This window comes from Eubalaena glacialis, chromosome 14 (assembly GCF_028564815.1).
Source record: "Eubalaena glacialis isolate mEubGla1 chromosome 14, mEubGla1.1.hap2.+ XY, whole genome shotgun sequence".
Classification (NCBI taxonomy): Eukaryota; Metazoa; Chordata; class Mammalia; order Artiodactyla; family Balaenidae; genus Eubalaena; species Eubalaena glacialis.
The window spans coordinates 6,179,526-6,198,993 of NC_083729.1; the positions used below are offsets into that span (position 1 = coordinate 6,179,526).

The 19,468-nt window shown below is 35.0% G+C and overlaps 1 protein-coding gene across 7 annotated transcripts in view; it reads right to left on the minus strand.

Moving 5' to 3' along the window:
* The window catches only part of KIDINS220 (kinase D interacting substrate 220), a 98,524-nt gene that overhangs the window by 30,912 nt on the left and 48,144 nt on the right, over nucleotides 1-19,468 (minus strand). For all 7 annotated transcript variants that reach the window (XM_061210495.1, XM_061210494.1, XM_061210490.1 and 4 more), the window contains exon 22: nucleotides 16,043-16,205. In XM_061210495.1, coding sequence (XP_061066478.1) covers nucleotides 16,043-16,205 — 163 coding nt within the window. The remainder of the gene's footprint in view (nucleotides 1-16,042; nucleotides 16,206-19,468) is intronic.

Below are 19,468 nucleotides of genomic sequence, written 5' to 3' on the forward strand. Positions count from 1 at the left end.
TTAATTCTGTCTTTTTTTTCTTCTGTCAATCTAGTGAAAGGTTTGTCAATTTTGTTGATCTTTGCAAAGAGCTTTGGTTTCATCAATTCTCACTACTGTTATTTTATTCTCTATTTATTTCCACTCTAATCATTATTATTTCCTTCCTTTTGCTAGATTTGAAATCTGTAAAATTTGCTCCTCTTTTTCTAGTTTCTCAAGGTTAAAGTTAGGCTATTAATACAAGATTTTTCTCCTTTTTAAATATAAGTATTTATAGCTATAAATTTTCCTGTGTGCTGCCTTTGCTGCATCCCATAAGTTTTAATCACCCCTAAAAAGTACCTTGAAGGAATTCCCTGGTGGTCCAGTGGTTAAGACTCTGCGCTTTCACTGCTGAGGGCATGGGTTCCATCACTGGTCAGGGGAACTGAGATCCGCATGGCCCAGCCAAAAAAAGAAAAAAGTACCTTGAAAATGATTCCATGCGTCACCTTTCATATTGTGTTGGAGAGAACGTTAGCATCGGGGGTCAGAAAAATAGACACTTTCCTTGCTATAGCTAAAGTAACAGAATTACTTTATTACTTCTGTTACTAAAGTAATTAAAAGCTAAAACTGTCCATATGCAGAAGGGTGTGCTGAGTGCAAAGCAACATTCAATGGAGCAAAGAGCTTGCTGCAGAGAAAACAAAGAGGCATCTCCACGTGGTGGTCAGAACTGATTTTCAAGACAACGGTGTGCACACTGTCAGGTTTGCTCACTCTTTAAAGTCACAAAAGTAATGTTGCATTTTATAGGCATCCTAGTCAGTAAGCACACTAGGAAACAACAACACAGCACTTGTACATGTGGCACACTGGGTGTGTGCTCATGCCAACCTTCAGGCTTGCTCGTTTGTTTCTGACGTCTGATATTTGATGTGTGTGACTTGTATGCTCAAGGGTGATCTAATTAGGGTTGGTAACTACTGCAAACCATAAAAATACTTGTCCAGGTTGCCACAGGGATCACTGGCAGAGCTAAACAATGTTACTCTTTTACTTACTAGAAGAGCTTACTCTACATTTTTAAAAAACTATTTCCCATTGAGGGTGTTCATTTCCAAGGCAAAACATGAGGGCCAAAGATTACTTTTTTTCACTAATGGAGGAAACATGTAGGCCTGTAATTTAATGGATAACAGAGTGTTCGATATGCAAACTCAGCAGACTACCATTAGACACACAATTTGTGTATCTGTAGCTGGGCTTCAGCTGAGCTTCACCTGGGTAGCACAAGGTGTAGCTTTGGTGGTAGAAGTAATAGGAGGAAAATTTTATGACCACAAAAATCTCATTCTTGTTAAAAAAAAAAAAAAAAAAAAAAAAAAAAGGCGCTGAATCATTTTGACACAAAGGCATTTACACTCAAAGAGAAATGAGGTTGTTCAATTGACTAGGAAACAAATGTAGTATAATCAAAGTCTGAGGGGGACAAAAATCCCCCTCTGAAGCTGTTATATAAACTTACTGCATATTTAAGTGTTAGATGCTTCCCATTAAATTCAGTTTTAATAAAGGCAGTGATTTCTAGGAATACAATGCCTGCATGAAATGCAACTTGGCTGTATTCTGAAACAAAAAGCAGAGTGTTTACTGCAATGACTTTCCTTAGATCCAGACTTGATGATCTCAGATTCCTTAGAATAAGGCTGTAATGTTTGACAATTAAAATTAAAAGCAATGAGACTTTTTTAAGGCATAAAAATGTATTTAAAGGCTGGGTCACTTGTTAACTGTGTGTGATCTGCGACAAGTCATTTAACTCTCTAGACTCCAGCTTCCTTATTTCAAAGGGGCTGAGGTAGATTTCTAAAACCCTATCTATGGCCCTCCAGATGCTTCCCATGCCCCTGCCATGTGGGGAGATGCTCTTTCTCTCAAAGTGATGAAGGAAAGCTCTGGCCTACGCACAGATGTCCCTTCCATGTCCGAGCTCCCTTGATTTGTGGTGCAAACACGAGACACGTAAGCATAATTTTACTGGCTGTAAGATTGTAATTTTGGTAACTACAGGGATGAGAAAGGATCAACAGGGAAGGTAAAACATGAAAGCCCGAAGAAGTAACTAAGAAAGTATCTGCTTAGGCTCGACTATAATACTGGTAAGGCACTGCCTTCATTCATGTGTATTATGTAAAATGTTCTGAGTGAGGTATCCCTTTCTTATATAAAATCTAATAGAAAGGGTATCTAAATGTTGTAAAGAATTGAAAGGAAAATTTTTTTTAAAAAACAGTATTTGTTGAATACCTACTGCTTGCCATTCTTTGAGCCAGATGTTTTATCTAGTTTATCTAATTTCCCAACATTCCATGAGGTGCTATTTCAGTTTTTAAAATGAGGAACCTGAGGCTCAGAGAGGTGAAGCAACTGGCCTGACATGGCCCGGCTGCAAGGGGCAGAGCTGGAGCCTGCGTCTGCCAGATTCACAACCCCCGTACCCTGCTCCCTGCGCTGGTTCAAACTGAGTGCCACACACATGGCTCACGATTCTTAAATTAATGATTTACCTGTTTTTAACTATATAATATATATAGTTAAAATATAATAAAATAGAATGCTGTTACACATTAAATTTTAACACACTGAAGAAGACCAACATATAAGCCTGTGTAAGCAAGTTATCCTGGTTTTTTGTTTCAATTTTTTTGCAGACTTTGAAATAAAGTTTCTCCTCCATCTTCATGTATATATTCAAATTCCTTCATTGTTTTAAAATCTAGACCAGCACTTTTCCGTTAAAATTATGCAAGCAAGTACACTACTCCACCCTACGTGCCTGAGCACAGAGTGCCAAAGCTAGTTAGAAAATCTCAGTAATAATTCATGACATGACCCGGGTGACAGGACCTAGTCAGAGAAGCAGCACCCAACACTTCGACTATTAAAAAAAAAATGAGCAACTGTAAAATTATATTAGTGATTCACCTAAGAAACAAAATCCCCAATTAAACTTTCAAGTTTCTGAACCAGATTAATTGAAAATATCCCACCATTGCAAAACAAGTTTAAAAGTTGGTTAACATTTGCATCTACTCATGATTTAGAATTTTCTTGATATTACATTACCAAAACTAAGTATAGAAACAAACAGATGCTTGATCCAACATCGTACTGCAACAATCATCCACACGTTCTAATTTTAATATTCTTCAGAACAGCTCATCTTCCTAACTGAATTTATCAGGAAGTGTTATAATTTGAATCAATTAATTTATATTCATTCTGCTTTATTTATTGGGTTTCTACGTAAGATTGAATTTGCAACAAGGTTTCCACCAGGGGGGAAAAAGCCTGAAAAACCATGTACTATAGCATGATGCCTACCCCATTATTCCCATGCAGGTGGTCAGATGATAGCAATTCAGGTGACAAAACAGTAATTTCAAGCTAAGGTAACAGAGAAAACTTCAGTAAAGAGGTTAAGAGAGGCAAAACATTTCACAACAGACAATATGAAAATAGTTATCTCTCATTAAAAAAGCAAAGCCCTAGTTTTTATATCAAGAGTTTATATGATGATATGACATTTTAAAATATTCTGACAAAAGTAAATAAGACCCAGTTTTCATAGCTGTTTGAGGAACACTAATAACATCGTGAGGTGCTAGCAAGCAATAAGAGATGTTCATGTTATTGCTGCCTTTAAGAAATCTTAAAAAGTGTTACACTAATCATATACAGGGCGCAAATGTTTTGCAGTAAAACTCTGAATAGCAAGCAGGGGATGGAGGCTCTGAACTCAGAGTCTGCCTATAAATATGCCCAAGATTAAAGCAAAACTTTTATTATATGAGTTATCTTAAAGGTTTAACGTTTAATCAGCAAGGAACCCAAGATCTACAATGTTTAGGATTTAGTATTTTAATATATAAACATAAATTTGTAAGCAGATCAATTTAAAAAAACTCCTTGTTCTTCATATCCCTTTGCCCAATACTAACTTTAAAAGAATTTTAGGAGAAAAAAGTACTACACTAACTTAATAAAAACTATACCATACGATCAGATAACCATTCATTTGTTTATGATCATGATTCTCAGTGCTTACAAAAGTCCTGTGAAGCCATTCTTTAAATAATAGGAATGAAAGTTGAACCTTAGACAGTTTAAAATGTTCATTAAACTCGGTGTTTTTCTTGTTTTTCTGCCATGGAAAAGGGAAAGCAAAACGCATTCACTCTTATTTCTTGGCCGACCGTGCTAACAATGTTCCTGGTGAAATACTCCCCCCTCGTGGACTTTTTGGACATTGCAAACAGAGGTCATGTGCCTCGTGGTTTTACATAAGCATTTCACCATTACCTTAGCACTTCAATTAGCTGGCATTTTTATTATACATTACTTTTGCTTATTCTCAAATTTTGAAGAGTCTTAAAAGTATTTTGATTTGAAATTCTGAAATCACAAACCTCTGTTGAAAAAAAATAATTTCAGGGAAAATACTGATCTCTACCTGATCTCTAATGGTATATTTAATTTTTTTGACAAATTTGAATCATTCAATAATCATATTTGTTTTTTAATGTAAATATGCATAATATTCTTACTGTATTATAAAATAAACTATAAACCTGCATAGGTAATGATATTTTTTATTTTACATATTAAAACATATTTTAGAAAAACTGATTTTTTAATACTGTTTTCAAATAGTCTTAGTTAATATATTTTAGTTTTTCATGTTAAAGTTAGAAACACACAACTTTGAAACATTTAAAATTCCTTCTTTGTTCTATATTAGTATAAAATGCTGAAAATGGCATTATGAGCTTAAATGAGAAAATATTTAAAAAGTCAATTTTATCCTATTGAAAACAAAAGAAAAGCTATTGAAAACGCTACCAAGAAAAAAACTACAGACACTTAGCGTACATAAAAATGGTATAAAGGCTTAAACACACAGATGTACCAGCTGTTTAAGTGCTAAATATCACAACTGCTTTTTTTTTTCAGTTTTCCGTACAAAACCTACTGCAGTTAGTAGACACAATCAGAACTGAATGAAGCACTGATTTGGGGTTTTACATAAGTTGGTAAGAAGTTTGCATTTTTTTAATGGAAAAGATAAATTCCATCCTCTAAAAAAATGTGGATTTCCTATAACATTCCCATTGATACACAATAAATGATTCTAAATATTCACTTGAAAATGAATAAATTATATCTGGAAATAATAAAATTAGTTTAGTTCTGCATTTCTAATATCTCAGACCCACTGCCTAGCTCTGTAGTCACAGACAGCCTTCTGGCTTCCAGAAATGGGCTGGGGAAGCTCCAACAGCTACGGCCGTGTGACCTTAGGTAATGCCCACTCTCTCTGCCTCCCAGAGTTACGAGTATTAAATGAAATAATCTAGGCAAATCCAATGTGTGGCATATATTGAGGGCTCAAGTAATACTAGTTACTGCTTTTATTAGCATGTGCCGGCAGGTAATAAACTCTATAAACATTCGGTTAATGAATGAACACAATCAAAATGTTTAGCATAACAAAAACGGAGTCCAGCTAAGTCAAAGGGCCTTTTTAAACAATACTGACAACAGCCTGTAAATAGAAACTGAAGTGGGAGGAACCTGTCTAAAAGTGTGCCCATAGGAAGCAACACCAAACCGGGGCATTCATAAAACCATTACGAATGTAAGAAAAATTCCAAATGCAGCTCAACTCACCGTTACAGGGAAATGCCTATGAAAACATTGCTTTGATTTTACTATCACCTGACAAAAGGCAGAATCTACTAGGTGTCAGCTGAAATATGTAGTCACCATTCAACCTTTGTGTTCTGAGAACGTTCTATGTGCCTTGCCCAGGGATCTACTGGTATTAATGACAAAGGAAAATGTTTACCCACATTTAGAACCAAAGAAGGACACGTCTGTGTGGACAGTTATTTTTTTCAAGATAAAATGTGGCTTCTCATTTACCACCTTCCCCAAATCCATGCTTTCCTCAATGCAAATGTCATCATCATATTTCTTTATTCTTTCAGAAATACCCACTACTGCCTACTCTATACCAAGAATGTCTAGAAACAAGGAATTCAGAAAGGTTTAAGGAAGTTACATTTCGTGGAGTTAACAGTCTAGTTCAGGAAACAAATATTAAAGAAACAGCAATGCAAATATTTATAAAAGGTAACTATGGGAAGTATCATGAAGTAACATACCAGTCTATAATGAACACATCTAATAAAATCTTGGAGACTGGGATATGCCTGGATACAAAAGGCTTCCTGAGGTAGTGACACTTAAGGTGAGAACAGAATAAGGTGGGAGAGGGGAGGATGGGCCAGAGAGAAATACAGGTGGAAAGGTAAAAGGCAAGAGGGAGAAGGCATGAGAAGGGGCTGGAAATCCATGCTAAGATTGTTTGGAGCTCCAGATAAACCTGATTCCTGTATTTAGAATTTTGACCAACTATTTCTCATTATCCTTAGAACCCAATTTGATATTGAAATGACCACCATTTCCATCTTACACTACTCATACATCAAATTCAATACTACTCTACAAGCAAGGTGCTCTGTACACCTATCAGTTTTCAATGCAACAGGAAGCACCTTTCATTCACTCTCAAGCAGGGGTTTAGATGTGAAGGGTAGCGGGTCGGGACAGGACATGCAGTTGGCAACTCCAAAGGAAAGAGGCAGGTGAAAACACTGACCCAAAAAGTAGGCTTATAAATCCATCGTTTTATTAGAAAATAAAGAATAAAATGATCTTAAACACGAAACTATTACAGCAGGAGAAACAGGCAGGGAAGTCATATAAATTCTTGCAGATGTTTAGAGTAATGAGTTTTCTATCAGGACACTGCAACAAGACTATAGATGATGTTACTCATTTCTCAGCTTTCTCATATTCATGGAGTGCCACCATGGACCATTCTCTACCACTCATTTCATCTTTACTGTGCGACTGCCACCTACTTTCTCCACAACTTTCCATTTACCCTAATTTTTCTACCCAGTTTCACTGTTATCTTCCTCCCAGCACAGGATTCTGAAAATACACTCCCTTAGGTCAACAGGGTTCCCTAAGTCTGTTCCAAGTTATACTGATATGACCAAGTAACAGGCACCTTAGAGCATTCCGGGTATGTGTACAATTTTTTCAACACCCTGCAGTGGATCTCCATTTTACTCAGAGTAAAAGCCGAAGTCCTTACAATGGTCCTCCTAAAAGCTGTCGGTGACCCGCACCCCCGACCTCCCTGACCTCATCTCCCCCGCTTCCCCCTACAGAATTCCCTCCAGCCACACCAGATCCCTTGTTGTTGCTGTTCCCCAAACATCCCAGGCACTCTCTGGCCTTAGGCCCTTTGTCCAAACTGTTCCCTCTGCCTAGAAATGCTTTCCCTAGATACCTACTTGGCTAATTCTCTCTCTCCTCCTTCAAGTCTTTGGTCAATATTTCTCTCCTCAAGGAGGCCTACCCTGAGCCTCTTGAGCAGTGTGGACCCTGCACCACTCCTCCTCCCCCTAACTCTGCTTTTTATTTTTTCCATAGCACTTGTCACCTTTTAACATGCTGTAGAGGTATGTGTTACAGAGACTGTTTGTCACTCATACCTCCCTGCTAGAGTAATAAGCTCCTCAGCTTAGGGATCTGTGTCTGTATTGGTCATGGACATATCCAGGCTCCTACAATGGTGCCTGGTCCATAATGGGTGCTCAATAACTATTTTCTGAATAAATGAATGAATTCTAAGCTTTCTCCCATTAATTCCTCTCATACCTTTGGATGTTGCTATGAGTCTGGTAGCAACAATAGAACAAAGAAGTAGCAAAATATATAAATAGATAAACTCAAAAAACAGTCAAACATGTCTAGTTTTCATGCTTCATTTTTTTTCTCCGAACAACAAAAGTAGGCATGATTTGCAGGTATATCGAAGTAAACTAAAAAATTCTGCCCTTCACCTTTATTTATCTTTAGGAAACTGAATTTTCCAATCAATTTCCACAAAGACAATGAATAAAAATAAACAATGCATAATAAGAAATGCATGTTTAACTGTCAACATTACATCTGTTTACGGCATCTTTGTTCATGGTTTGAAGACTCAATCTTCACATTAAACCTGGCAAATATACTGTTATTTATTTTATCCAGTTAAAATATGATTTCTATTTTAGATTATATTTTATTTTTTTCAGCACAAACCTGCTTAGTTTCCTTTCCTATATGGAGAATTATTCATGATTTTGCAAAGAATTCGATCAGGTTTTTTTTTTTTTAAAGATAAAGATATTGATAAAGTATTGAGCCCCTGAATAAAGTATTTACATTATATATACATTAAGGGCAAGAGTGTTTTGGAGGAAAAAATGGAAATAATAATTATACACAAGACAGTAATTTAATAATGGTGGAATGATGACAACACCAACACCTACAGAGAAGTCACATCGTATCAAGAAGATAGAATTTCATTAAGATTCTCAACTATATATAAAAAACACTAAAAGAGCATACATAAAAGAGTATTGGGAATAAATATTTATAGTATCTCAAAACCTAAATTAAGAAAAAATCATCAGTACAAAGAATGTACTTTGTACTACAAAGGAGATAAGATTTCTTCACAAATCTAAACTAACTACTGTCCAATTTTTTTATGCTATTCAAATTCATAACTTAAGTCCACATGCAAAAGAAACAAGCCTGTGCATAATCTGGGCCACATAATGGGGTAGGGAGGGTATCAGTAATCACCCAGAACTTCAAGGAAAGAGGAAGGCGGTTAGTGAGAGCTAAACAGAGGCAGAGATAACTAGAAGTGATAAAACTAATAAGCTTATGAAAACTTCGGCTGAATATCAGGAAGGATATCAGACGATATGATGCTTTATTATGAAAAACGTCCTAAGTACAGAAATACTGCTACTTGAATAATTTAAAGATACTGAATTTAGGATAAATGTTACAAACTTGATGTCTGTAGTGTCTAGTCAGCAAGTAGTAGATATTTCCGCAAAAAGAAAATGGCTACGATTCTGAGGTTCTCTCAAAACTTATTAAATTGTTTTAAAAAAATCAAAATAAAGGACCAAAACAAAGTATTGTTTGGTAAGGCATTATCCTTATCACAAAACTAATTCTGACCACATCATCCTAAGTAAAAGGTTGGTTGAGCAGTGTCAAAACAGAAATTTGAAACATTACCTTCATGAAAACTATTTAAATTGATCTTTTAAAAACCTCTATCATTGTTTAAAATGCTTACTGAAAAATATCAGAAATAAAGTTTTATACTAAAATATCTCAATGGTGTCTAAAACTCTGTAATAAAAGTAGACGGAAAATCTTTATCTACAGTTTTTATTTTACTCCCTTTCTTCTTACTAAATGTATGTTAACAAAAAAAACCCTCAAATGATCTAGACAAAAGCTTTTAGCTCAACACATAATTGCCAGAAAATTACAATAATTGTACCAATTAAAATAATCTTGAATGAACAGTATGTCATCTTAATGTTCCAATGGTTTACAGAGGGATCTACTTAATTAGCTGAAATTGCTTTCCAGTGTTAGTATCAAATGTCATTTGTTAAAAGTTGAACAATTTAGAAAATAATTTAACAAAGCAATTTTACCAAACACCAAGAACCAACATTTTCTTTTTCAGCTGAATAAAGCAAGCAGATGTGTCATCAAATTGCTATAAAAATAAATGAGGCTTTTTATGGATTAAAAAAATTTTACTACTAGTGTTAAAAATACTATTTTCTGATTGTTTTCACCAAATCAGATTTCTTTAATAAAATAAATGAATATCAATTATATACTGCTGCTTTTTGTCTGTTGTAAATAACACTTTTTATTATTCAAATGACAAGCAATAGCATCAAAGAACTCAACTATGGTTAGCTAGAAACAGTCATCTAAGTTATTCTAACATATTCCAATACACGATTTTTCAATATGTTGATCAAATTGGCTTCCTATAGTTTTTCATTAAGAAATCATCTTAAATTACTTTGTCAATTCCTTAATGAATTCTCAGATTCTTACTACATTGTCTTTTTTCTCTTCCTTAGACTAGCTACAAAGCAGTCTTTGTAAGTATTTGCAGGCATATAGGACACAATTATTTCTTTAAAAAAAAAAGGCATCTCAAAATCACCCTGAATCCAACCCATTCATGGATGGCAGGCCCACCAAGAGCTGAAGTCCAAAATAAGAGATTAACTTAATGGCAAAACAAAGTTCCCATTACCTCATTATACCTCTAATATATAACAGTCTATATTTATTTGAACAAAATAAAATATTCCCCCTACAAAAATTTACTCCAAGCTATTTTTATTATATGATTAAAAATACCCCCCCAAAAGCATTTCTTTGACAAATGTTCTACTGATATATTAATGAACAGGGTGAAAAATTACTATTATCTTTAAACTACAGGTGATACATTCTCTTTTGTCTGTAAGATATATTTTAATTAATTAAAAATATAAATTTTTGAAAGTTTCCTTGAATATTAGGAAGTCATATAAGCTTGAGGCTCAAATGCCGGAAATCAGGGTGAAAGTTTTAAAAGGTCAAGTAATTGCCTATTAGCAAATAACAGTAGTTTTAGCCTGAAAAGTTTTCTATCATCCAGAAGGCAATGTTTTAGCCTGATATTGATAAAAACCTGTTAATTGGCTGTTTGAGCCATCACATTTTTACTTTCCTCCAGTTGTTTCAAATATGTATGTTTTACCTTCAATCAGAATATAAGTTCCTCAACACTTGAGTATTTAGGGACAAAAGATATGTTGTATGTAATACACCCTCTAATGGTCTAGGAAAAAAAAAAGGGGTGTGTGTGTGTGTGTGTGTGTGTGTGGTAATGATGTTTTGGGGAGATTCATGCTGAAGTATTTAGGTGTGAAATACACTTTTGGATGGTTTGGCAAAAGGAAAGTGTATGTATGTGTGTGTAGATATGTGTGTAAGTTGCTCAAGGGCCTAAGATGCTTTGTATAGTTGTCTCTCTATGTACCCCACCTCCTCAGCCAGCCCCTGGAACGCATGAAAGCACAAAGGATAACAATCTAAGCCCTGACCCATAGTAAGAACTCACACTAAATACACATTAAATGAAGAAAATTAACTAGAATGGATAAACAAAAATCAAGGAAAGCCATTAGGTCTCACACCTACTCATCTTGGTTTCTTTAAGAAAAGAGACAAGATTTCAGGAAGACATGTTTTATTCAAATGATAATATCTAAAATGAGACTGAAATACTCTTCATCCTTTTTATATCTTTTGTCTTCCAGCGACCATCTCAGCAAAAAAGTAACTAGAAAACTACAAAACCATGACTTTCTAATTTAAATTACTGCCAATGATAAGTTAAAAGCTCATTTTCATAAAAACATGCTCAATATTTTCTATATAGTTTGACAACATGCAGAAGAAATAAGATAAATTTTCTGCAAAGAAATTAGACACTGTGCATTTAAAAAAATTTTTAAAAATATATATGATTTTTCACCTGAATAGCTCATTAACCCAAGAGTTGCAGATTCTAATCATACTTGACCTCATTGATGGACTGTCCATCTTACTTCCTACAGGATCAGAACTGGCTAACTTGACTTCTTGGCATTTGTGGATTGCAGGTCTTAAAATACTAACGAACACTGCACGGTCTGCATCCACTTGCTCCATGCCTTGTAGAGGTACCAGCTGATTCTAACATTAGAATCAATCAATCAATAACGTGTGGTTTGTGATTCATCCTGCCACCATGAAACAAAATGGTAGGGTTTTTTTTTTAAAGCTTTCAATAGAGCTATGTATATATACATAATGATTTTCAATTACACGTGGCATGTGTGTAAAGGTTACTAAAATCACATAAGTGCACTAAGGAATACATTTCTTAGATTCATTTAATGTAAACTATGTCCTTAAGTAAAAATCTTAACAAAGCAACAAATATTTACTGAACAATCACTATGGAGAACAAAAGGAATGGGAAGAGGAAAATTTCTTAACAAGAACCAGGTACTTCATATTTGTATCCCTCCTCTCTTTTTATTTGCTCAAATCATAGCATTTATTGTCCTATATTTTAATTATTTACTGTGCTTTTCCACTGCTTTAAAATTTCTTTTTAACTCACAGAAAAGCTGAAAGAACAGGAAAACCAACTCCCAAACACACCTCACCTAGATTCACAAACTGTCAACATAATGTCTCGATACACCTGCTATCTCCCTCCTCCCCTTATATATGTACATGTATACACATCCACATAATATATACATAGGTATACTTACAGACATATGCATATCTACACACACATACATGCACCTTCCTTTTGCCAAACCATCTGAAAGTGTATTTCATACCTAAATACTTCAGCATGAACCTCCCCCAAATACCCTTACCATGCCTAAGGAAATTAACATTAATTCAAAAATTCTTACTCCCCAATTGCCCGCAAAATGCCCTTCAGTGCCCTGCTTTTCTTCTGATACAGATCCCTATCACAGCTCACACACTGCATTTTGGCTGTGGGATCTATCTCTTCAGTCTCCCCCAGTCACCAATATGGAATTCAAGCCAGTTGTCTTGTAGAATGTTCCACATTCCGGATTCATCTGGCTGCTTCCTCAGAATTAGAATCATAGTACAACACGGCTGGCAACTGTACCAGAAAGGTGATGTGGTACCTTCTACCGCATTTTATCTAGTGGCATATGATGCTATGCATCCCATTAATGATGTCAGGCTTGACTATTTGATTAAAAATGTGGTGACACCCAGATCTCTCCACTGCAAGGGCATGTCTTCTCTGTAATTATATGTAACCTGGGGAGTGATATTTTGAGACCATGTGCGCCTCCTGTTCCCCAACAACCTTCCTCCAGTGGTTTCTGCAACCACCGGTGATCCTTCCTTGAATCAATTATCATACTGGGGATTTAAAAAAATGATAATTTTTCTATTTCATTCATTCCTTCTACACTTTTCTGCTGGCATTCTCCTAAAACAAAGAATTATTCCTTTTTCCTCTCTTCTAAGTATTACTATGGACTCATTGGATTTCTTTTGTTGATATGTTATAGTCAATTACCATCATTTTTCTTTGTGATTCTCAAATGGGCCCAATTTTGAAAGGTGCTGCTTCAAGCTAAGTCCTGTGCCCTTCTGTGCAGACCTCACTGTCTTTGAACAGTTCCTTCCTTGATTTCTGGCAGATTACAATGCAGGCTCCCCTTGAGCTTTCCCTGCCTTAGACCTGGAATTAGCCATTTCTCCAAGGAGTCCCAATCAGAAACCAAGATCTAGGCACCAGATGTGCTCACAATTTGGGGGTATTTTTGCTCCCTTTTGGTGGGCAAAACTAGAGGAAACCTCATTTTAAATTATGAGTTAATATTTAATATCTCCAAATCCAGTCTACTACCATAGTGCTCTTCCTAATTTCTTCCATTCAATATTTGTATCTCCCTTCTCCCATAGGGAAAACACCAGCTTCCAAAAATATCTATTAATTCATTTTTTACTCTATCCTATGATACATTCAAAAGGATTTCAGGAGTATAATACCAATACTATTATCAACAACAAACCTACTAAGCTCAAGATTTCTTTGCAGTTAATTTTGTCTTCAGTATATTATACTAAGAATAAAGAATCAGAGAACTGAGTTCAAAGGTGTTTGAATTAATTTTTTTCTGTGTGGTTATATTTTCAATTTCATGTACCATTAGGATCATTTCTTTCTGTTTGTATTCAATATTAGGGTTTGCTTTTCCCATCCTTTTTGTTTCTCGATTATGATACGAAAGGCAAACTACATAAAAATGTACATTCAGAGACATCTCATTCCCCATCTAAGCATCCTCTTTAGGTAAACATTTTTATTAGTTTCTGGCTTACCCTTCCCATGGGTTTGTTTTATATTTTCATGAAAAATAATACATACCTACATATGTATATACAGATGTTCTTATTCCCCCTTCTTTCTTATACAAACAGAAACATGTTATATACTCTTTTGCACTTTACATTTTTCACTTACTAATATATCCTGAAAATTCCTCCATATCAAATCATAGTTTTTTCTCATTTTCTACAGCTACAAGGTACTCTATTATGGTAGCTGTGCCATAATTTATCCAACCAATGTTCCTATAAATGTGCATTTAAATTATGCTGCTACAGATAAGGTCACAATAAACAACCCTGTATAACCAGTTTTATAACTGTGGAGGTGTGTGTTTAAATTTCTACACGTGAGATTACACGATCAAAAAGTAAACATATATTTACCTGGTCGCCTTTGTACCTCCAGCATGAGGAGCAGGGCCCCCAAGTAGCAGACACTTAATAGATTTTTTTTGATTGAATTCAATTATGAGTATTTTTGAGAGCTTTAAAAACTTTTTATTTTCACATCTCTTCTGCTTCTATTTCCTGAGGACACAGACCTTCTTTCACCAATTACTCACCCTCTTCACAGAACATGCAGAGGGCCCAGTGCTGGAAACCCTAAGCACACAGTCCTTAACATGTGAGAAATTGATCAATGCTCCTGGACTCCTGAGACACAATAAACTTCTAAGCATTATATTCAATTAAAGGAAGGTGAAGAGACTGACTTGAGTCCTATGTGTATCAAACCAAAAACTGTGCTCATCTAGCAAACATTCATTATTATACAGCACCTATGCTATGATGCAAACGTTTATTCATGAAATAATATTTTACTGCACAACCAAGGGAAAAACCAGTCATGTATCTTATAATAAAAAGATGATTTCTAAAACATCAAAGAGCAGATGCAATCAGTGACACTGCTCCACAGGCCCACGGTAGTTGTGTGTCGCTGCCATCTACGAGAGCACCTACTTGACACAGCTCACAGAATTCAATCTGTTTAATTTAGCACAAATTAAACAGCAAAACCTACAAGAGCTCAAGTCTGCAGACTAACACTACAACCAGCCTCTATATTCTAAAATCAGTTATTCACCTAGAAAATATGAGATAAAATATGTGCATGAAAAATGGGGATTGGAAAATAATGAAAAACACATGCTGACAATACTCTAAGAAAAATTACTTGGAATCTTAAAAGTTTTAATGTATAAACTCTACACTGAATGGTTCGTTAGATTTAATATTTCATTTACATGTTCAAAATAATAGTTTCAATTATACCAAGTTTTATACAATAGTATAGTTCCCTTGTATTATATTTTTTCTAAGAGGTATTTTTATTTAGAGTTGTAATTGAAAACTTTGAAGGTATTAAGTATTTTGGCAAACAAAAAGGATTATAATTTTATTTGTTTATTTGACAAGAAAGTCAAACTCTTAAAACTTGACATGCTTGACATTTCACTGAGCATTAACTGTATGTCTTTCCAGAAAAAATCAATTTCTTTACCAGAGGTAGATTTAAAAAGTACTTCAAATGACTGACTATAAAAGAAAAATAAATTGTTCTTTTTATTGTTTTATAGAACAATTTATTGTTCTATAAAAGAACAATAAATTGTTCATATATTTTATAAATCCTTTATTGTTTAATGCAAAGAATGCTTTCCAGCCAGTATTCACAGTTCCCCAAATCCTCCAGATATAAAGCTGTGAATATACCTGCACTAATGATTTGGAAAATGTAACCTCCTTAATATTCTACAAAGACACTTAGAATAAAAAATAAAATAGAAATAAATAATAATGTTTTAAGGTTTGCATTTTGTATATATAAATAACACAGAGCTAACAGGACTATGAAACATTTTTCATCATATAGGTTACACTGAGAAAGGAAGAATATAGACAAATAAAGCTGCAAATTTTACATAATGGGACATATACCTGTGCTAATACAACTCCAAATTATAACAGAATTAATGAGAATGATTAGTTGAACCCAGAACTCTACATTTTATACATTTTGTATTCATTTTGCTTTATATGCATTAACTTTCTTCTGAAAAGTAAACTCAGTCTAAGATAAATTTAAATATAAAGAGGTCAGATAAAGTACCTTTCATAGATGGTTTTTAATGTCATTTGATCTGGAATACCTTCAGTCTCTTCCAAATATAATATGAGCCATGAAGTTCGGTATGGCCACTGCTCAGTAAGGTTGATCCAGCTAGCCAGCCTGTCCCAGTTGAAACTTATCTGATTGGCTCTCAGTAATCGCCCTTTAAGGAATACAAAAAATGTTTTAAATTAATAGGCATGTAATGTTAAGCCAAATATTCTGTATATTCAAAAATAATTCAACTTTAAATGTTTTAAAATTTGCCATTTAATTTACACTACAAACTGAAACCTAGTATTTATGTGGATATGGCTTAAACACAACTCAGTTTAATTCTAAAGTAATTTTTTTGTGATTTGCCATTGGTGCTATACACTGCTTTGATGACATTTATGCAGGCAAAAATCTTTCAGGATGGCATGTGAGACAGTCTCGAGCCTACCCACAATCATACAGCAGAACATCAATGCACCCATGATGAGCCCCATCCTCCTATGCACCTTGAACAAATCCAAATATGCTAGTCCACTCGTTTTATTATGGGTAAATGTACAATCCCATACACTTTCATTTTTATGTACTAAGGGTGGCTTATGTAAGTAATCTATCAAGTGAATAATAATATGTTTCTAAAATTTGTTTACATACATTTTAAAAATCCTGTCTATCACCGGGGTTTTCTTAGGACTCTAATTCAGTGTTCTACCATTGGGCATGCCTACATTAGGACACTTGCAATCCTTGAACTTTCAGAACAGATGATTTGTTTCATTGCTTCATCAATATTTCCTTGATCTCGTTGGGATTCTGAACTGCTGATATCATTGCTTTTTAGTTTTAAACATTGTCAGTTTTATTTCATCATTATCTAGACTAAGATATCTATTTGTTTTGGTTCAAATATGAATCATCCCTTTCCTTACTACTAATAGATGTAGATTTGTAATTCCCCCATCCAGTTCTTCCCATATCCTCAGACCCTCATTCCCTCAGCAAATCTGCTTTTATGGGCAAACCACATTATCATCACCGGATTCTTTTTTCCCTAGAAAATGGGATCTGGTCTGCTAAATCACTGACAAGGTTTTTACCTTCAATCCAAGTGAGCTATGGTCACATGCATTTGAAAGCTACAAAAACTCACTGAAGTATCACAATATATGGATATATGATACTAATGCTTAACAAAAGAGATATGATCCCAGCCTTCATGAAGCTTACACTCCAGTGGGCCAGACAAATAAATCAAACAAAAATCACGAAATGACTGAATCACAAATTGTGACGGGAGGAGATCTACCCTCAGTAGAGTATAAACAGGTTAACACAGAACTAAAAGTTTAAAAAACTAGGCAACTAGAAGCAAAGCATTAAAATGTGCTTGCAACATTGACAACATACTTCTTGAACTTTAAAAGATGAAAAAACTGGTGAAAAAAACTTTTAGAACTGAATTGGAGACATGGGTTAAAACAATATGTGAACTAATTTTCATCCCATAATGATTAGGCTTGATCCCCCAAACATTTGTGGGACGGCAATGAAGGCTTCAAATCTAACTACAGTTGCTCTATTGAGTTTTTAAAACTCACTCATTCAGTATGTTAGTTACTGATGACAGACATAGAAGGCTTACTCCCCACCCTAAAAGAACTCAAGAGTGTACTGGAAAAGATGGATAGATAAGAAAACAATTACAATCCTAACAGATAAGACTCTACTGGAGATACACACATATTGTGTGAGAAAATAAAAAATGCACCCCAAATCCAGAAGCAGCAGTTATGGGAAGGTTTCCTTAAGAAAGTAACCCCTAGAACTAAGCTATGCAAGATGAGTATGAGTCAATCTGATGAGGAAGGGCTGAGGCAAGAGGAGAAAGTTAGGGCAGTCAAACAAAGGGAACAGCAAATGCAGTCATGAATTCATGAAACTAGCAGATACAGAGAACTGAAAAACTATTTTAAAAGTATGAGTGAATAAAAATAACGTTAAGTATTTGAAGGGTTCTAGCATACAATAGTTAAGAAATAAAGCAGTAGCCGGGGCTTCCCTGGTGGCGCAGTGGTTAAGAATCCGCCTGCCAATGCAGCGGACACGGGTTCGAGCCCTGGTCTGGGAAGATCCCACATGCCACGGAGCAACTAAGCCCGTGCACCACAACTACTGAGCCTGCGCTCTAGAGCCCGCGAGCCACAACTACTGAGCCCGTGTGCCACAACTACTGAAGCCCACACGCCTAGAGCCCGTGCTCTGCAACAAGAGAAGCCACCGCAATGAGAAGCCCGCGCACCGCAATGAAGAGCAGCCCCCGCTCGCAGCAACCAGAGAAAGCCCGCGCGCAGCAACGAAGACCCAATGCAGCCAAAAATAAATAAATAAACTTATTTAAAAAAAAAAAAAAAAAGCAGTAGTGGGAAAAAATTTTGCTCAATGGATGTGTCTACGGTTATCTTTCAATATTATCCTCCAAAATAATCCAATAAAACTAATTTTAAATAAAGCACATTTGATAAAATAAAGCACAATTTTAAAGTAGGAAACCACTTAATTAAATACTCACCAATACTTTATATACTAAAGTCCCAAATTATTTTCTGATATTAGTTCCATCCATTATATACCTTTCCTAATAGCAGCAACCATTTGCATAGTGTTCAACAGATAACATTATACATTTTTACATATAAGGGAATGAGAGGTACCAGAGGCTAATCAACATGCCCAGGGCTCAAACTCAAGTCTTTTGTCTTCAAATTCTAACTAAATAAATTATTTATCTATTCAAATAAATAAAATGTATTTCCCTATATACATCTAACTAATGGTAGCCAACTGAGTGAAAAATTTGTCATGAAAACTATCAAAAATCCATTAAAATACAAAAGTTTAAATCTGTAGGTTATTTTCAACATAACACTTTTATATTTAAGCAATGAAACTAACAGCATTAAGATGCTTTCATAAAATGAAAAACTTACCTAGAATCTTTCATTTTCAGGCAGAGCTATATTTGATGAAACAAAAATATTTCTGATGTAACAATCTAGAAAGACTGCTTATAGTCAAAGACTAATAACTAGAGAAATTCTTACATTTAAAACAAGGCTTTAGGAAAAAACTTTGGTTCTACTCCAAAATGTGTACACATCATTATTTTTTTAATGTGTATCTAAATATCAGCTGTTAAATGATATTTCCTTGCTCATCTTTAGAGGGCCTAAAGATGTCTAAACATAATACAAAGTCCTTACCATGGATATGGGGCTTGTAAGGCCCACAATGAACTGGCCACTGGCTATTTCTCTGACATCACTTCCCACTACTCTCCCGTCTGCTCCCCAAACTCCAACCAGACTGGCCTCAGAGTTGGGATCCCACCTCAGAGCATTTACACTTGCTGTTCCTTCTGCTTAGAATGCT